Genomic DNA, 20,758 nt, shown 5'->3' on the forward strand with positions numbered 1-20,758 from the left:
GAGCATAGTCCCAAACACTGATCCCTGGGGTACACCACTGGAGATGGCCCTCCAGGATGAGGCCATCCCATTGATTACAACTCACTGGGATTGGCTTTTGAGCCAGCTGCCAACCCACCTCACTGTAGACTGTTCATGGCCAGTACCCTCTAGCTTAATTGAGACAATCTCATGGGAAACAGTATCAAAGGCCTTGCTGAAGTCTAAGTAGATGATGTGAATCTCATTACCCATATCCACCTGGTGGATAGTTACCTGGTCAGAAAAGGACACCAGGTTTGTTAGGTATGACCTCCCTTCAACAAAGCCGTGCTGGTTGCTTCTTAATACCCCACCAGTTATGAGCTTGTGGTTGATGGTCTCCTTGACAATTTTTTCCAAGACTTTTCCCAGAACCGAAGTCAGACTGACTGGTCTATAATTAGCAGAGTAATCCCTCTTCCCTTTCTTAAAGATGGGTACCATGTTAGCCCTCTTCCAGTTACTCAGAAACACTCCTGAGTTCCATAATGCTTCAAACAGTCTTGCCAAAGGCACTGCAATGAGTTCGGCCAGTTCTTTCAGGACTCTTGGATGCAGGTCGTCTGGCCCAGCAGACTTGAAAACATCCAAATGTTCTAAGAGTACTTTCACCTGTTCAGAACTGATTTTATGTGGACTGCTGTCTTCCATGTATTCTCTGGGCCTCTGGACAGGTGATGAGTTCCCATCTGATTTCAAGAATACTGATGTGAACTAAGTATTTAGGAGCTCTGCCTTTTGACATAGATCAACTGTGAGCTGCCCCTCTGTATTCAGCAGGGATCCAACAGTAGAGCTTGATTTTTTCTTGCTCCCTATGTACCTACAGAAGGACTTTTTGTTGTCTTTTAATTTGGCTGCCAGCTTCATCTCTATGCATGCCTTGGCCTTCCTTGTCTCATACCTGCAGACCCTATCTGTATGAGTGTCCTCCTCTCTGGATAGTGAACTATTTTTCCATTGCATGTACACTTTTTCCTTTTTAAGAAGTTCCCTAATGTCCCCATTGAGCCAAGCTGGTCTCTTGGCCCCTTTCCTTCTTTTTGACCATGTGGGGATGGCATCTTTTTGAGCTGTGAGAACTGTCTCTTTAAGGAAGCACCACCATTCCTGAATTCCCAAATCGTCCAGTCGCTGGTTGCGAAGGGCCTTTCTAACTAGACTCCTGAGTTTACCAAAGTCTGCCCTTCTGAAGTCTAGGACTTCTGTACTGCTGGCACAATTCCTAGTCTTATGGTGGATGGTGAATCTGACCAGATCATGTTCACTATCACCCAGAGTACCTTCAATCTTCAGGTCACTTACTATGTCTTCCCCTTTGGATAGCACCAAGTCCAGAGTGGCTTTACCCCTAGTCGATCCCTCCACAGTCTGTTTCAAGAAGAGGTCGTTTATAGCTTCCGAGGAGTTGGCTGACATACTGGAGCTGGCTGAATGGTCTTCCCAACAGATGTCAGAGCAGCTGAAGTCATCCATGACTTCAGTCTTTAGTGCTGGCTGCCTCGGTCAGTTCCCTAGAGAATGCCTGGTCACTCTCCTCTTCTTGGTAGGGAGGCCTATAGTAGACTCCCATCATCAGGTCCCCTTTTCCTAAGCCCCTTCATATCTCGACCCAGAGGGTCTCAAGGGACCTCCCGTACAGTCAAACATGATCTGCAGGGAAAGATATCACTCTTTCACATAGAGGACCACTTCTCCACCCTTCTTTCCAACATGATCCTTCCTATAGAGCCTATAGTCGTCAGTGTTCACTGCCCAATCATATATATAGTCCCTCCAGGTCTCCATCAACCCAGTGACATCAAATTCCTCGTCTGCCAAAAGGAGTGCCAGTTTGTCTTGTTTATTGCCCATGCTTCGGGCATTCCCATAAAGACAGCCGAGTTCACCCTTAGTCTTCTCAGGCTTTCTGTTCCTCTGTCAGCATCCCAGGGCCTTGGTACTCGTTTGGATGTCCCCTATGTGAATACCCTCCCCTGGGTCATCTTGGCCAGAGGATTTATGCCTGGCAATGGAATCTACCCCCACCCCCAAGACTTGCCTAGTTTAAAGCTCTCTTCTGCAAGTCAGCAATTCTCATAGAGAAGAGCTACTTACCTCAGCCCATGAGGTGGATACTATCTCTTGCATGCAGACCAGTGCTGTTGAACTGCATACCAAGGTTGAGGAATCCAAAACCAACAAGGTGACACCATCTCCGAAGCTTTCGGTTGACTTCTTCGATGCATTCCTCCCTCCAACAACCACAGCCTCTAATTGGGAGGATTGAGAAGACCACTTGGGCTCCTAGTTCCTTGAGCTTCGGCCCCATGGTCTTGTACTCGCTCATGATTCTCCCAGCATCGTTTCTCACTGTGTAGTTGGTACCCACATGGACAAGGAGCATGGCGTAGGGGTCCGTAGGGCGGACCAGCTTTGGGATCTTTTCTGTTACATCATGAATCCTGGCCCACGGAAGGCAGCAAACCTCTCGAGAAAAGGGGTCTGGACAACAGATGGCACATTCTGTTCCCCGCAGCATGGAGTCTCCCACAACAATCACCCTTTGTTGTTTCTTCGATGGGGGCGGCTATTCCTGTCTTGTCCTCAGTGTACATGACACGGTTGCTTCATCCACTGATGGTGTTAGGGCTGCATAGTTATTGTGTAGGGCTACTGGTGGAGCAGCTGATGCACGTCCTGGTTTTGGGCCTGATGTGACCAAATGACACTCTTGATCATTACAGGCATCTTGCTGAAGCTTGCTCTTCTTCCTGGTCTCCGTGGCATCCTTCTCCAGCTGCAGGGCCTAGTAGTAAGCATCGATTGTCCGTCTTGTGTTCCCTGAAGGTTTACAGTCTGCTCACCTCCTCCTGGAGTTCCCTCACCCAGCCCTCCAGTCTCTACCAATGAGCACATCCCACAAGTGGAAGTGCCTGTACCCCAGGTCCCAGCCTCCAGCAGACGTGCCAGGCAGCATCATAGATTCAAAGACGTTAGGGTCAGAAGGGACCTCAACAGATCATCGAGTCCGACCCCCTGCATAGGCAGGAAAGAGTGCTGGGTTTAGATGACCCCAGCTAGATGCATATCCAACCTCCTCTTGAAGACCCCCAGGGTAGGGGAGAGCACCACCTCCCTTGGGAGCCCATCCCAGACCTTGGCCACTCGAACTGTGAAGAAGTTCTTCCTAATGTCCAGTCTAAATCTGCTCTCTGCTAGCTTGTGGCCATTATTTCTTGTAACCCCCGGGGGCACCTTGGTGAATAAAACCTCACCAATTCCCTTCTGTGCCCCTGTGATGAACTTAAAGGAAGCCACAAGGTCGCCTCTCAACCTTCTCTTGAGGAGGCTGAAAAGGTCCAGGTTCTCTAGTCTCTCCTTGTAGGGCTTGGGCCACTCGTACGGTTAAGGGCTTGCAGGCCTTCTCTGGACCCTCTCCAGGTTATCCACATCCCTCTTGAAGTGCGGTGCCCACAATTGCACGCAGTACTCCAACTGCAGTCTGACCAGTGCCCGATAGAGGGGAAGTATCACCTCTTTGGATCTATTCGTCATGCATCTGCTGATGCACGATAAAGTGCCATTAGCTTTTTTGATGGCTTCGTCACACTGCTGACTCATGTTCATCTTGGAGTCCACTAGGACTCCAAGATCCCTTTCCACTTCCGTTCCACCAAGCAGGTCATTTCCTAGGCTGTAGGTGTGCTGGACATTTTTCCTCCCTAGGTGCAGCACTTTGCATTTCTCCTTGTTGAATTGCATTCTGTTGTTTTCTGCCACTTGTCCAATCTATCCAGGTCTGCTTGCAGCTGTTCCCTGCCCTCCGGCATGTCCACTTGTCCCCACAGTTTTGTGTCATCCGCAAACTTGGACAGAGTACACTTCATTCCCTCGTCCAAGTCGTTGATGAAGACATTGAAGAGTATCGGTCCTAGGACTGAGCCCCGCGGGACCCCACTGCCCACACCCTTCCAGGTCGAAACCGACCCATCCACCATGACTCTCTGGGTGCGACCCTCTAGCCAATTCGCCACCCACCGGACCATGTAGTCATCCAAGTAAGTCACAGCCTCTTAACTTGTTCACCAGTATGGGGTGAGATACCGTATCGAAGGCCTTCCTGAAGTCTAAGTATACGACATCAACCCCTACTCCTGCGTCCAGGCGTTTCGTAACCTGATCATAAAAAGAGACTAGATTAGTCAGGCATGATCTACCTGCTACGAACCCGTGCTGGTTTCCCCTCAGCATAATTAAACCTGCCAGGCTCTCGCAAATGTGAGCCTTGATCATTTTTTCAAAGACTTTGCCAAGGATGGAGGTGAGACTGACTGGCTTATAGTTGCCCGGGTCCCTCCTTCCTCCCCTTCTTGAAAATGGGGACCACATTGGCCCTTTTCCAGTCCTCCGGGACTTGGCCCGTGCACCACGAGCGTTCAAATATTCCCGCCAGTGGCTGTGCAATGTTGTCGGCCAGTGCCTTAAGTACCCTTGGATGGAGCTCATCCGGGCCTGACAACTTAAAGGCATCCAGATCCTCCAAGTGAATCCGCACCATCTCAGGATCTACGCATGGCAGTCTGGCGCCTTGCTGCTGCCTCTCTACAATCCTAGTGAGAGACTTGTCTTGCCCCTCACTTAGGAACAATGAGGCAAAGAACTCGTTGAGGAGTTCAGCCTTGTCCCCCCTGTCCGTCACCAATTGCTTCTGCCCATTTAGTAGGGGTCCTATTCCTCCCTGGGCCTTCCTTTTACTCCCCATATATCTAAAAAACAATTTTTTGTTATCCTTTACTTGGGATGCCATCCTCAGCTCCATGGTAGCTTTGGCCCGTCTAACTGCCTCCCTACAAGCACGAGCAGAGGAGGTATACTCCTCTTTGGTAATCTCTCCCTGTTTCTACTTTTTATGCGTCTCCCTTTTGGCCTGTAGGCTGCCCTGGATTTCTCTGGTCAGAAAAGGAAGCCTCCTGGCCCCTTTCCCTCTTTTTCCTCGCATCGGGATCGTCTCCCTCTGTGCCTGAAGGATCATTTCCTTAAGGCACAGCCATCCTTCCTGGGCTCCCCTCTCTTCAAAACTCCTACTCTGCAGTGCGTCCTTGACTAGTTGCCTGAGTTCGTTGAAATCAGCTTTCCTAAAGTCTAGCACTTTCACCCTACTAGTTACCTTACCCACTCGACGTCTTATGAAGAATTCTATTAATAGGTGATCACTGTCCCCCAGATGACCACCGATCTGTAGGTCTCCTACCATATCATCCCCCGTTGCCAATACCAGATCCAGTAAGGCATTCCCCCTAGTGGGACCGTGTACCTCCTGCGTCAGGTGGAGGTCCTATACACAGGATAGGAACCTACGTGAATGGTGGGACTTTGCTGTCTGCATCCCCCAGCAGATGTCTGGGAAGTTTAGGTCCCCCATGACTACCGCCTCCTTAGCTTTTATGGTCTCCGAGAGCTGCCTCAGGAGCCCTGAATCTAGTTCTTCCCCTTGGTGTGGGGGTCTGTAGCAGACCCCTACCACCAAATCCCTTTCTCCTTGCCCCCCATGTAACCTAACCCACAATCCTTCTACTTTCTCATCCTTCGATTCCGTCTTGATGAGGATCGAAGTATATTGCTCACTGACATAAAGCGCAACCCCTCCCCCTTTCTTCCCCACCCTGTCCTTTCTGTACAGCCTATAACCCTCAATATGTACCGCCCAGTTGTGGGACGAATCCCACCAGGTTGGAATCCCATCCGCAGCCTGGAGTCAAGAGCTCCATCTGCATGGAGGCTGGAACCACGGACTCCATCTGGGTAAAGACCCCTGAAGTACCAGGTGCGGGAGGTCCAACCAGATCAGGAAGCCTCAGGGTGCAGTGCACGCCCATCACCCTAGTGCTGGGTAGGCCCTGTTCGCACAGCTCCTAGGTGCTTGTTTGAGTAGACCAGCTGGGTATGATTACCCCCATGTTGCCTTCTCCAGCAGCTGATGCTGTTGCTGCAGCCTAGCAGACAGGCTTGAGTAGCTTCCTGGAGGAGGGTCCCCTGGCTTCCTGGCTTCTCAAATAGTTGGGGGATTCCCTGGGTCCCCAGGTGTCGCCCGGACAAGGGGGGGGTGGGTAGAGGAGGAGGGCTGATCCCTTGACCCCTTTACCTGAGTTCCAGCATCTGAGGTCTGTCCCACAGTGGGGGGGGCTTTAGTTGCCCAGGGGCGTAACAGGGGTTGAGAGCCTGCTGGTGGCCCCTCAGAGCACCCTCCTGCGCTAACTCACGTGCCAGGACCAGAGTGCGACTGTTTGCACAGCCCCCTGGGGGCTGGGCTAAGTAGGGGCTGGGGGGTGGGCATGACCCTCCTTGACTCCACTTGGCTGCCCCCCATCACTATTTATAGCTACCCACCGCCGTCCACCACTTACCTCCTAGCTCCGCGCCAGGGGTTGGGGGTCTGCAGTTCTTGGGGAGACAGTGGGCTTCCGCCTGTGCATCTCCTCCAGAGAGCTGGCCCCAACAATTAAACCAGCTGTGGATTCATTCAGGGCACCTCAGTATCCTCCAAACAGTGCCTTGTTTCAAAGGCACAGTTCATACTATCAACTAATACAGCCTCTACTTTAACAGGGATAGTGCCTGGGACATCATTGGTAAATCTCATTGCATGAGCTCAACTCTTTGTATCATCCAAACCCTACAAGGGAAGAGATTCTAGACCTTCTTTGTTTAAACATAAAAAATGCCAAACCACTCAAAATAGCGTGAAAACTTCACCAGATTCTTAGTTTGAATCTGAGAAGAAAGGGACAAGAAAGTACAATGAACAGATGCTTACAAAATACTTAGAAAATAACTTACATATAGATGAAAATGTAAGAAGCATGATAATACTTTGGGTGCAGCCATAGGGAACTTGATCAGAAGTGTTTGCAGGTAAATTTCTAATTCCTTCTGTCTTTTTTCCACCAAGGTTTTAGAATTTTTCCCAATAATTTTCTTGGGAGGCAACAGGTTTTTATCTATTTTCTTTTCTGAAACAAGCTGAAAAAAACCCCAAGGATATTAGAGTTAGCGCTTGAAATAAGTATTACTTTTTGAGCTTGCAGTAGTAACAGAACATATTGAGAGATTTATCTTTTTTTCTGTAAATTCCTGGTAAAACTGCAACTACTCAATTAAGTTTGGCTACTACTCATGTTTTTGGTGAAAGAATATACGAACACTAGAACAATAAAAGATTTAACAAGATAAAAATTTTGGCAGTCAGTGCCCGAAAATGTTTGAACCCCATCCTCTCCCTAAACCAACTTTACCAGCAAAGCTCACATATACCAATGACTAATATAAATATTTCAGCAAACAAATCCTATGGAAAAACAAAGGGTTACTGGTGAGCTCTAGTCTGCATGCCTAGGACTCATTTATAAATTGCTCTATCACTATTTTAAATCACTACAGGTTAATAGGTGCAAGAAATGACTATTCAACAATTGCCTGTTAAGGACAAGAGTCAGAAAAACACTGGCAGAGACAGTCCATCTAAGAGTGGAATGCAGTGGGGCTTATTATATTGCCCAGGCAAAGAGAACAATATTTGTCAGGGCATTCTACCCTGTCACTTTGACTAGAACTATATGGCAAAGCCCAAATAGTAATTTTTGTGTTTTGGTTTTTTTAAAGAGTGAGGTGGAGGAAAGGAAGCAGCTTCAGCAATTTTGTTTGACAAAGCATAGCTTGAAAAGCTATTCAAGATGTTTTGCAAGAGCTCAAAGACAAGATCATTATCTTTTAATGATTTTTACCTTTTCGTGTAGGTCATGGAAGTCACTGTAACGATGTTTGACTGTCCACTGATGACTTCCAACACTGACTTGAATAATATATACCTAAAGAAAACAAAAAGCAAAGCAGGATGGATAAAAATCAATTATTTTTTTAATTTAATCAGATTTTTAATCAGATTTTCTTGATGTATTCATTTTTGTTAAGATGCTTTTTAAAAAAAAGTAAACCTATATATAGTTTTAATTTAAAATAGGTTAAAGCTCAAAGGTATCATCATAGAATAGAGATTATAACTTCTAATTATATACTGTTTGAGACAATATATTCATCACAGTGTTTCAGTTCTCAAACTATGGATTTGTGTCTCCAGGGACAACATTCTTGTTAATAGCAGTATATAGAGATGAGAGATAACAGACCTGATTATCTAACCATCAGTCCTGTTGTCTCTCTGCAATTTGTGTATACAGAGTCAAGTCCTTACCTTTCTCTAAAAATGCAAAGTTTCAAGAATTTAAATGAATAAAGGATATCAAACAACAAGAATGCACTTTTTGTAGAACACAATGATTAAATTGAGGCTTCCTGACCAGTGATTTAAATAATGATTTAAATTGATTTGATTTAAATCAAATTTACTCTAGAGCAAAATAAGGTATTTGGGAAGTATTAATAAAAAAAAATATTACTATGCAATATGTTAATGTAACAACATAAAATGATCTTGTATTAACAAAGACATGTTTATATTAAATGTGATTTAAAACAGTGATTCTCCACTTCTTTAAACTCAAGGAACCCCTCAAAAATGTAGCTCTTCATTTTCATTTTTTTCACTACAGTAAACTTCTGTTGTAAAGAACGCTGAAAGACCACAATCAGTGAGAATGTTCTTAACACTATGAAGTTCCATTTGAAATTAAGGCTGCACGAAATTTTGCCGGCTGTTTCATTTTGACACTGTTTCAACTCATTTCGAGCTTTAACAGCAAAAGCGAATGAAACGGAGGGCTCTGAAACAGCCTCGAAACAAAACGAGGGCAGTTGAAACATTTCAAAAGTTTCGAAATGTTTCAAGTTTCGAAGCTGAAGCAAGCTGGGCTTGCCTGCAGGAAAACAGAAAGTAAGGAGAAGTACCTCATCAACCTCCTAGGTACAGAGACTCGTGGACTCAATACAGACATTGGAATTCTGACACACTACAACCTGCTGGGCATCTGACTCCTCAGGTACCTTTCCACTTTTACCTGTGCTGCTACATCCTCCTTCCCCACCCCCCCACCCCAACCCCAGCCTGTCGCCCCCTAACGCCTCCATTTCCATTTTAACTGACTGGCTTTCTTGCCTGCATTGCATGCCAGCCTCTGGCTTGTTTACTATTCCTTCCATCCAGGAACAGCACACACCAACTGCAGGTGCTTCCTCAGCCTGACAAAGGGTTTTTCAACCTGAAAACTTGCTAAGATACATTTCTGTAACTATTCAGTCAGTCTGTTAAAAAAATACCAGATTAGATCGACCCGAGGAACCTTGTCTACCAGTGCCATGTCCTTAGACCAACACCCCTAGCACCTGTCCCCAGTCAGCTGATCAGAAGGACACAGGGCCCTGGGCACATCTAAGCCCCCAGGCTGGGGCTGGCAGAGAGAGTTCTCTGGCAGCTGCTGGAGAAGAAGCTCCTGCAGGAGAGGAAAGAAAGGCTCTGTGACAGTTTGGCTGCCTGAGATGCTGCTGGTGCTACTGTGCTGCTAAGTTATTATTACCTGCTGTTCTCTAAAGTGGTAGACTGGACTGAGGCAGTATAGGAGGAGGAAGACTCATTGGGGCACATTACCATATCGTGTAGAGGCCCCAGCACCACACACACACGTCACAAGTTTTGCTTGTCAGCAGTTTGAGGTGCAGTTTCCCAGAAACCCCTCTACCTATCTCCTTGAAACTTGGCAGGCTTCATGCCCTCAGAAGGGGCTACCATCCCTGCTGTTTTCATTCAAAGACACCAAAAAATGACAAAGTTATAGGAAGTTTTGTGCTTCCCTATTATAGCCTATAGATGAAATGTCAAAACAGCAAAACAGTTTCGACAAAACAAAACAGAACAACGCTTTCAAAATGAAATGAAACTCGAAATGAAACACTGTCCCGTCAAAACGTAAGTTGAAATGAAACAGTGCTGTTTCGCACAGCCCTATTTGAAAACTCTGGGTTTATCTTACAAATCATATTCGTACACCTAATGTGCCAACACTGAGTGACACCCCACAGCACTCTTGAAAGCATCTCAAGGGAAGTCAGGGTGCTGTGGTACCCTAGTTGAGAACCATTGGTAGAAAAATAATCAAAACCTGTATCCGAATTTACTTAACTAATATGGTGGTTGTGCAACAGAGAATACAATCTCAGTTACCAGGGCAGTACAAACAGAGGCACAACTGATTTTCAGCCGACGACACCAAACTTTGGGGCAAAGCATCCACACCTGAAGACAGAAGGGCGAGATCCAGGCTGAGCTGGACAGGCTCAGCAAATGGGCGGACGAGAACCTGATGGCGTTTAACATTGAAAAATGCAAGGTTCTCCACCTTGGGAGGAAAAAACTGCAGCATCCTTATAGGCTCAGCTTGACAGTGCTACACTGGCTAGTACTATGGAAGAAAGAGACATCATTGACCACAAGATGAACATGAGCCTGCAATGCGATGCTGCAGTTAGTAAAGTGACCAAAACGCTGGCTTGCATCCATAGATGCTTCTCAAGCAGATCCCAGGACGTCATTCTCCCCTTGTACTCAGCCTTGGTGAGGCCGCAGCTGGAGTACTGCATCCAGTTTTGGGTCCCACAATTCAAAAAGGATGTGGAGAAGCTTGAGAGAGTCCAGAGAAGAGCCACGCACATGATCAGAGGTCAGGAAAACAGACCTTACGATGACAGGCTGAGAGCTATGGGGCTCTTTAGCCTGGAAAAGTGCAGGCTCAGGGGTGATCTGATGGGCACCTATAAGTTTATCAAGGGTGACCACCAGTATCTGGGGGAACGTTTGTTCACCAGAGTCCGCCAAGGGATGACGAGGTTGAACGGTTATAAACTACTGCAAGACCGTTTCAGGCTGGACATAAGGAAGAATTTCTTTACTGTTTGAGCCCCCAAGGTCTGAAATAGCCTGCCATCTATGGTGGTTCAAGCACCTACATTGAACACCTTCAAGAGTAAATTGGATGCTTATCGTTCTGGGATATTATGACCCCAGCTGACTTCCTGCTCTTCAGGCGGGAGGGCTGGACTCGATGATCTTCCGAGGTCCCTTCCAGCCCTAATGTCTATGAAATCATATGAAACCATCTATAATTTATCCGTATGATTTAAAGATGAACTGCACAGATGACCTCAAAATTCCATTTTTTTCCTCCCCAAAAATTTGAGCTAACATTTGCCCTAACCATTTAAGTGGGTACTCAGAAACATCCAGCATAAATCTAAAGTTACCACCTTTCAGATCTACCAAATTTGTGTCAGGTGACAACTTAACATTCCACGTGTTAAATACTTACAGCCACCTGCACCACAGAACTCTGGAACTCACAAAAGATAAGTTTCTTTTTAAATGATTTCTGGTGCCCTCAAATGGAATGAAACTTTGACAAAACAAATAATGGGATAATTCATGGTCCAATGAACACTGTGAGAAAGCAGCGCTGAATAATGACCATGACAAAACTAGAGACCGCAGACAATACCCGGGTGTCATAAACATACTTTAAAAATGTCTATGTATTATGAAACTTGAGATTTTCATTTAAGTCACACTGAAAAGTTCTAAAGGAAATTTACAATCCACCTTCTGACAGGGTGGAAGCAAGAGATTATGATGAAATTTAGATGGTACTGAAGGAAGAGAAAGACAGGACAGAACTCTACATTTACAGACTCAAATCTCCATGTGTGCAGCAACCTGAGGACACTAAAATAAAACTACAGTAAAATCCAGATGTGTTGCCAGAGATGGTTTTTGATAAACTTAATGTGCAGCAATTTACCAAATTAAGAATGAGGTGGTTATCTCCACTGGCAATTTTTCAGCTCTCCCCATGATGGTAAAGGGGAGACAGTGCCTTGGGTACATGTAAGATTCCCTGTGTATTACACAGCATATTAACTGGGGTATCCCCTGTGCCAAGCTGTGGAGCAACCAGGCCAGCTTTCAGCATAGTCCGGGCACAGCCAGAATCAATGACAGCCAAGATAATCACAATCCCGATCTTGACAATAACCGTAGGCTTCAGGACTCCCGAGATGATCTTCTGCCGACCACAGCTGCAGTCCATCATTTCATCATGCGTCTCCTCCTGGAATCGCTCATTCTGATGTTGTGGGGTTTCCTCCTCGTCACCCCTCACGGGTCTGCTGAAGATTATACCATATGCTCTGGGGCCCCACATCAGTAGCATACCAGCTCCCATGATTCAATCCTTCTGAATGGTCAGGCTGGGCCCGGGGAGGGCTCAACTTCCTTAGTCGGGGCTCCCTGGTGGATGGGAGCTGGCCCTGCTCTGACAACTTTTCCTTTTCCCATCTTCTCCTTCAGCAGCAAAGGCCTCCACTTCCTCCAACATTTGAGGCTGGTACTGTCACACCCACCTTTGTGTGTCCTCCTCCAAGTCTTCCAGAAACTGTTCCAGTGTAAAGATCCCCAAGACTTCTGTTCAGGTTTTGTCTCCTGGCTTAATCCACCCGTCTATCAGATCTTGCAGCATCTAAGCCAGAAGACAGGGTTGCTGTTCCTCCCTTCTCTTCTTGGCCTGAAATTGCTGTCAGTAATATTCCAAGAAAATTTCTAGCCAGTATGGGATGATGGCTTTCACCTCATAATCTGTAGCCTCATGTCTGACTCTTACATCTTTTATTTCGAAGGGCACTACTTTTCCTAGTGATTCTCAACCAGGGTGTATTAAGACCTTTAAGGGTAACATAGGTTTCAAGGAGGTAAGCACTGTAATAAACTAGTTTTTGTAAATGGGGTGCCACTAAATTCACAAAAGTAATGAATCATAGAGAAGGGCTGGAAAGGACCTCCATAGGTAATTTAATCCAGGGGTTCCCAACCTTTTATTCTGAGGACTGGCAAACCATGGGTCAGAAGTGATTCTGGATCACCAAACTGCAGACCAGCAGTGACTGCAGGCAGGAAGCCAACCTTTTTTTATATTCAATATAAAGATGACCAACTGTTGGTCTGTAGTATGCCAGTCACTTCCAGTTTGCAGTTAGCCAGTCTGTGGTCACTTCCAGTCCAGCAGCCAACCCTTTGCGGCCCGGCACCAGGCCACAGCTCAGGAGTTGGAGACCCTTGACCAACCCAACCCCCTGCCTGAGGAAGGATCGTCTCTATCCAAACCACTCTATAAAAATCCATCTTCTACATGGTCAAGCCTGACACAAAACATAACACCCTAACCTGTCACAGGTTAAGCAGGCAGCCAATGTTCTGCTGCTGTAAAGGCTGTTAATATACATTCAAGAGATCCCAGGAAGAGGGAATCCTCTCATTACACAGGAAGGCAAAAGCCCCCACAATCCATGCCAATCTGACCATGGGGTACAACTTCTTCCTGACTCCAAATATGAAATAGTCTTACTGTGAGCAAAGGTGCAAGAATCTCTATCTTTAAGTCTCAGCTGAAGCACTGGCACATCCCAGTCAAAATCCCCAGCCCTGGCTGCAGCCAACACCCAAAACAAAACAAAACAACACAACCCTAACACACAGCAGCAGGAGGGGGAAGAATTACTCCCCAGCCCTATGAGGCAATTAGCAAAGTCCAGAAGCATGGAAAATACCCACAAGCAGTGTAGTGCCTCTCCAGGCATCAAGAAAAGGCACAAAGATCTGATGCACAATTCATACAATCACACTTCCTGCCATGCCACACGTGCACAGTTTAAGGCCCGACTGTGGGACCATGCATCAGATCCTACATGCCTTATTGCCAGTTCAGGAGAAGCCCGGGCTGCAAGCTCCTAGGCTTGGGGGTGCACATGCAACCCCTTGCTGGGAGCTCTGACCAGCTGACAGGGCTCCCAGCCACAGGGGCACCCCTGGCCACATGTTCAATTAATGGTGTGATAGGAAGGAGCCACAAAGTTACTACATGTTTTTTATGTATTAATATTGGTGACTTATTCCTTATTTTATCATCACACCATTAAATACTTGAACATGTCATCAGGTCGCAACTTTAAATGGTGATTAACTGGTTAATCTCATCTTAAGTGTAACGTGTGGCAGGGGTCATAGGCATAGATAGCTATGGCTAGATCATCTGCTACCAGTGGCTGCTCAACCTCTTCTTGAACACCTCCAGTGACAGAGTCCACAACTTCCCTAGGCAGTCTATTTCACTGTCTCACTGTTCTAATAGTGAAAAAGTTTATCCAGATATCCAATCAAAATTTACTTTGCTGCAACTTCAAGGTCACTGGTCTGTGTCCTACTCTCTTCAGGAAAAGAGACAAAGGTGTTCCCCTTCTTTATGGCAGCCCTTGAGTTATTTAAAGACCATTATCATGTCCCCTCTTAACACCTTTTCAGCAAACTGAACATGCCTAACTCCTACCTCTCCACATATTGATTTGCCTTTCAAGACCTTTATCATTGTTACCTGCCTCTGGATCCTCTCTGACTTCTCCACATTCTTTTTGAAATGTGAAGCCCCAAACCGCACACTATACTCTAGATAAGGCCTAACCAGCGCCGACTAGAGAGGCACCCTCATCTCCCATGCCTTGCACCTAATGCTTCTATTGATGCATCCTAAAACTGTATTAGTCTTTTGTGCAGCTGCATCACACTGCACACATGTTGACTGTGGAATCTACCAAGACTCCCACATCCTTCTCCATAGCACTGCCATCCACCCAGATGCCATTCATTTTATATTTGGATTTTGATTATTCTTCACAAGGTGTAGCACCTGGCATTTGTCAGCACTGAATTTCATTCTGTTAGCTTCAACCTAGCTTTCCAATTTATCAAGACACTTCTGAATTGTACTTCTCCAATTGACCGCCAATGTGTTCAAAATCCTTTCCATTTTTGTGCCATTTGAAGACTTGCTCAAAAAGCTTTATATTGCCAACAACCAAATCATTAATAAACAAGTTGAACAACACTGTGCCCAGCACAGACCCCTGTGGGACTCTAATCAAAGCCTCTTGCTGTTCTGACCTGGATTCATTTATAATTACCCTTTGGCTTCTGGCTATTAAGCAAGTTGTCCATCCACCTAATAGTAGTTTTGTCCAGTCCACATTTCTCCAATTGGTTTATGAAAAGGCCACGTGTGGCCTTATCAAAAGCGTTCCTGAAGTCCAGTTGATTCCCTTCACCCACCAAGTAGTTACTGTCAACAAAGGAGATCAAGTTTGACACAGTTTTTTCCTTTGTAAATCAATGATGGGCACTTGTAATCAGCCTTTCCTCCTCCCGATGCTTGTAAATTGACTTCCTTATTTGGCTCAAAAAATTTTCGCTGATTTTTTCCTCTATACTGCATAACCCCATGACAGGTCAGCCCCAGGAAGCAGAATAAATTTGCATGTGCAAAACATTCTTTAGCAAAGCTCAAAGCTCCTGGCCAAGGTCAAATGGTACATCTGGAGAAGGCTCCACGTTTAGGAGTATTCCCCTAAGGGCTGTGGTTGGGACTGGTTAACAGGACCTGGGAGCACCCACAGGCGGAGTGAGGGCTTAAGGAAGGTCAAGGGAGAAAACCGTACTGGACCTTCTCAGGGACTGATTAGGGGGTTGTGAGAGGCATTCCCTGTAAGGCAATCTACAAGAAGCAAACTTGCCAAAATCGACTTGCAAAAGCTGCAGCCAGAGCAGCTGAGACTCCAGAGCAGCAAGTTGCAAGATGAGAAACAAATAGAGCAGCAAAGGCTGCATCCAGGAACTGGCCCTGAAGGGAAAAAGAAAACTCTGCATTCTTCTACAATCCAGCCTTGAATTACAGTTCTGATCCATTAGTTGCAATTGGCTCAATGGCGACTTTTTGCAGCCACTGCCTTGCAATGAGATGGAAAGGAGAAGCCCCAAATGAATGATCCTCCTTGTCAAATCCTCAACAACTATGGGACAACCACAAGGAGAATCTGGCACAGGATATTTTGCATTGGGCACAAGCGCAAAATCCAAACCTTGAACTGGACTACAGTGATGCCATCTTCAATCACGCTCTCATTATCATTGAGGACAAGATCAAGGCTTTGGGTGGCTCTGACCTCAAAACTTCTGGCCTTCCTGACCCACAACGAGACAATGATAATGAGCTGATAAATGAAATTTTGAAAGAGACCAATTACAACATTGATGACCAGCTTACTAAATACATACACTATAATGAGCCAAGTCTGGTCCCAGACCAAAGAGAAGCCTTCAACAAGATTACTCAAGCAGTTTTCAATGGGAGTGGTGGCATCTTCTTTCCAGATGCTCCAGGTAGAACTGGGAAAACTTTTCTCCTCAATCTTCTTTTGGCCAAAATCTGGCAGACAAACAGGACTGCCTTTGCAGTGGCATCATCAAGCATTGCTGCCACACTGTTGACAGGAGGAAGAACAGCTCACTCAGCCTTCAAGTTGCCCTTAAAACTGGCAAGTGCAGAGGCACCAACCTGCAACACTGCTGGGGTACTGGCAAGGCAAACGTCCTGCAGAAGTACCAGCTCATTGTCTGGGATGAGTCTCTCACACAGTGTCTCACAAAGCTGCCTTAGAGGCTCTTGATCGCATCCTCCAAGATCTTCGACATAATGACAAAACAATGGGAGGAATGACTCTGGTGTTGGCTGGGAATTTTCGACAGACACTGCCAGTCATTCCACATGGAACCAAAGCTGATGAACTACAGGCTTGCCTCAAAGCTTCATACATTTGGAAAAACATTCAGGGACTCAGCCTCATGACCAACATACGAGTGCATCTAACACAGGGGTGGGCAATTATTTTGGGTGGTGGACCGCTTACTGAGTTTTGGCAAGCCATCGAGGGCCACATGACAGGCAGCCAGGGGCAAATAAATATTAATTTTCTAAATTTTTTTTAGAAAGCAGCCATGGGCCTGACAGAATGGCCTGGTGGGCCGCATCCAGCCCGCGGGCCGCATTTTGCCCGCCCCTGATCTAACAGGTGATGAATTTGCTGGAGAGTTTGCTGCAAACCTGCTCAAACTGGGAAATGGGGCCATGGTATCAAGATGGAACTATCTCAATGAACAACATTGGGAAAACAGTTGCAACACTTCAAGAACTGAAAGAGGCAGTTTTTCCAAATGTTGTGCATCACCTTCATGACCACAAGTAGCTATGCCAAAGAGCCATCCCAGCACCAAAAAATGATGCAGTCAATACCATAAACAAACACCTTCTTTCTCAATTGCCTGGCACTGTGCAAAAATACAAGTCAGTGGACAATGTCCCAGACACCAATGAGGCAGCCAACTACCCAACAGAATTTCTCAACTCTCTCGAACCACCAGGTGTGCCTTCACACAATCTGGAGCTCAAAATTGGTGCACCCATCATTCTTCTCAGGAGTCTGGACCCACCAGCACTCTGCAATGGAGCACAATTGGCTGTCAACAAGCTCATGCCACAGGTCATGCAGCGGGACAGGATGTCTTCATTCCAATCATTTCCTCTGACCTGCCATTTCAATTTAAATGGCTCCAGTTCCCGATCCACCTCAGTTTTGCCATGAGCATCAACAAGACACAGGGACAATCACTCAAAGTTGATGGCCTCAACCTGTGAAGCCCATGCTTTCCTCATGGCCAACTCTATGTTGGTTGTTCCAGAGTCGGCAATGACAAAAACCTTTTCATCTTGGCACCAGATGGCAAAACATGCAACACTGTCTATCCTGAAGCTCTACACTGATAAAAAAGGGTCAAACACCATCATAAACTGCAATAGAAAAATGTGATGTGAAATCCTCAGTGCTATGCTAAAGTCTCACAAAGTAAATAAATAATTCTACCTCACAATTCAGTTGTTTAATACATTTAAATGTTCAACTTTTATAGGTTTTTGTTATGACCAAAAGCTCACTGTCAAGCTGTATCACACAAGTACAATAGGATACAAAACTAAACACATACACACAGCTTATTAGTAGGTGGATATAAAACAGAATGAAAATATTTTATTTATAGAACATTAACATTTGATTACTGCAACCTGTGCAAAGCTGGGTACTTTGGCTAGTTTTAAATAAAGGGTTCAACAAAAGCTACAGCACCTCAGAGGGCCTGTGCAGAAATCTTCTATGACAAAATATACTACTAGCTACTTCAGTACTGGCTAATTCAGGGATTGGGGAAGGGGGGTAGAGGGGAGGCATGCTAAGGACAGGCCGGGTCAGTAGTGCCGTGCAGCACCGTGCCTCTGCAGGCAGGCAGTGGTGCCAGGGGGGGGGAAAGTCTTGGGGGGGTATAGTCCCCCCCCCGCAAATTCACCTCAGCCCCTCATAGCCACTCTTTCGAGCACCGCCACCTGCCTGCAGAGGCCTGAGCCAGCTCGGCCCCGTGCACAGCCATGCAGCAGCTCCCTGCTGGTCAGTGCAACAGGGCCCACTGGGAGCGGAAGCCACCGACAGTTTGTGGGCTGGAGGGGGGTCCTGTGGGGGGAAAGCGTATGGCTGTGTGTGTGTGTGTGCATCTGCTTGTGTCTGCACACATCTATGCATGTATGCACGTGCGTCTACATGTGCACACACGACTGCTTGTGTCTGTGTGCATCTGTATGTGTGCATTTATGTGTGTGCATCTGTGTGGCCACATCTGTGTGTGCGCACACGCATCTGTGTCTATGTGCATCTGTTTGTCTGTCTGTGCATCTGTATGCATCTGTTTCTGTGTATGCACGCATCTGTGTGTGAGTCCATGCACCTGTATGTGTGTGTGTGCATGCACATACCTGTTTACTGCAGGGAGAATGTGCTTGTGTCTGTGTCCATGTGCATAGAGTGAGCAAGTAAGAGTGCACGCCCATCTGCATATGTGTGCGTGCATCTGTGTGTTCATAGCAGGGAGAGCATGTCTGTGTCAGTGTGTTCATGTGCAGAGTCAGAGTAGAGTACGTGCCCACCTGTGTGTATGCCTCTGTGTGTATGCACATGTTTGGCCATAGCAGGGGAGGGGAGGCGGAGGGCAGAGAGAAGAGGGGGGCATGTGATCCCCTCACCCCCAACCCAGCAGGGTCCACCCAGCCTCCCCTGCCAGCACCAGGAGGGGGAGAGGCCTCTCCCCCTCCCTGCAGCTAAGCTCCCATGGGGGGAAGGAGCCTCCAATTTTGTGTTTGCCCAGGGTCCCAGTACACTTTCATCTGCTGAACACTGGTATCACAATTAATTTGAAATCTGTTCACTCCCAAAATAATTTTAAGCACTACCTCTAAGCTCACCTGCCAATTTGTGCTTTTACAATTAGACTTTTCCATTTAAAATTTTAAAAACTGTTCCCCTCTTGCTGTGGGAAAGGTTGAAAACTAATCTGAAAACACATTCTTGTTGGTTTTTTCAGAGAAATAAATAACCAAGGTGTATTCTGATGTCAGGCAGAAGGCAGGGACAGGATGACACCTTAAAGACTAAATCATTCAGAAAAGCATAAGCTTCTGTAGGTGACAGCCTACTTCATCAAATGCCTTTCTGATGAGTTAGTAATAGATCTTCCTGACCTAACTTCTGTTTGACTTCTCAAATGCATTAAGCCTAAATATCAGTTGCAACAACTGTCGGCAACACATTTTCAGAAAGAAGTGCCATTTTTAACTTGACTATGTCCCTCAATCTCTTAAAAAAATATAAAAGCAGCTAAGGTGGGTAGAAGGAAAAGTTTGTGGAAAGACACTGATGAATTCAAAGAGAAGGGATTGTTCCAGTCACAGCAAACTAGACTAGGAGAAGCACAATTGTTTGTGTCTATGAAACAGGCTCATTTGCTGCAGACATTATCTATGAACAGTGGATGAGAATCTTTTTAAAGAACTTTCTCAAAACCAGACCAATTAACTGTTTACAAAATTAGACAAGAAGAACCTGCATATCAACTCACTTCAAATCCTACCCAGTCGTTTTTGTCAATACAGCAATATTTTGTCTATAGACCCTCAATAAACACCCTTCCAAAACATCTCACTTCATTTGGAGAAAAGAAACCAAGACAGCTTCAGTCTAGCTCCGCTTTAAAAGCGCTCTTCTTCACTCTGAAAAAGTGGCCGCGATCCGGCCGACCGCAGTCACTGCCCTGCCCCGCGTGGCGTGGCCGGACCGCGCGGGTGTTCAGGTCCTCGAGGGCTCGGTCCCGCGGCAGAGCGCCGCCCAGCGCGGGCGCGGCAGGAAGGGCCTCGTCTCGCCTCTGCCCGGCATCCAACCACCGGCCTGACGACGCCTGTGCCCGCGGCTCAGCGCGCCGGCTCCTGCTGACACCTACTCTCGGCGGCTCCCGACGCCATCCGCGGAGCGAGCCACGTCCCAACGACAATGATAGTGCCGCATCCGCGGCCCTGCGCCCTCTGCGAGCGCCGCTGGGACGAGCCCCGAGGGCGCCGGAGCGCCCAGGCCCTGGCCCGCTCTCCCCGCCCCGGCGCCGCCCACCCCCTTCCGTGCCGCCGGACCCCGCAGGCCGTCCTCGGTCCCCGCCCCGCCCCGCCCCGCCCTCCATCCGCAGGATCGCGGCCGCTCCCCGGCCCGCCAGCGACCCCAGACCCTGCCCCGAGGCCCCGCCGGCTCCTCACCGTGTAGTTCTCCACCAGCTCGGAGCCGACGACTCGGGCCTCTTTGGGCGGCTCCTCGGCCTCCTCCGCGGGCCGCGCCGCCTCCATCTTCCCGCAGCGCCCCGGACTGGCTACGCGTGCGGGCCTCCGCCTCGGCGGCCTCTGCTTGGCCTGGCACCCCCAGGCGGCGCCCGCTGCGCCGCTGCCGCTGCCGCCATGTT

General features: G+C 47.2%; 1 protein-coding gene across 5 annotated transcripts in view; it reads right to left on the minus strand.

Annotated features, from left to right (window-relative positions):
- Positions 1 to 20,743, minus strand: part of NISCH (nischarin) — an 82,985-nt gene extending 62,242 nt beyond the window's left edge. For all 5 annotated transcript variants that reach the window (XR_002090996.2, XM_014604992.3, XM_059716090.1 and 2 more), the window contains exons 1-3: positions 20,559 to 20,743; positions 7,785 to 7,868; positions 6,841 to 7,023 (exon numbers count right to left, since the gene is read on the minus strand). Coding sequence is in view for 4 of the 5 variants with exons in the window: in XM_014604992.3 (XP_014460478.1) it covers positions 6,841 to 7,023; positions 7,785 to 7,868; positions 20,559 to 20,645 (354 nt within the window). In the remaining variant the exon portion in view is untranslated. The remainder of the gene's footprint in view (positions 1 to 6,840; positions 7,024 to 7,784; positions 7,869 to 20,558) is intronic.
- Between the last annotated feature and the right edge of the window lie 15 nt (positions 20,744 to 20,758).

Source organism: Alligator mississippiensis, chromosome 12 (assembly GCF_030867095.1).
Source record: "Alligator mississippiensis isolate rAllMis1 chromosome 12, rAllMis1, whole genome shotgun sequence".
Taxonomy (NCBI): domain Eukaryota; kingdom Metazoa; phylum Chordata; order Crocodylia; family Alligatoridae; genus Alligator; species Alligator mississippiensis.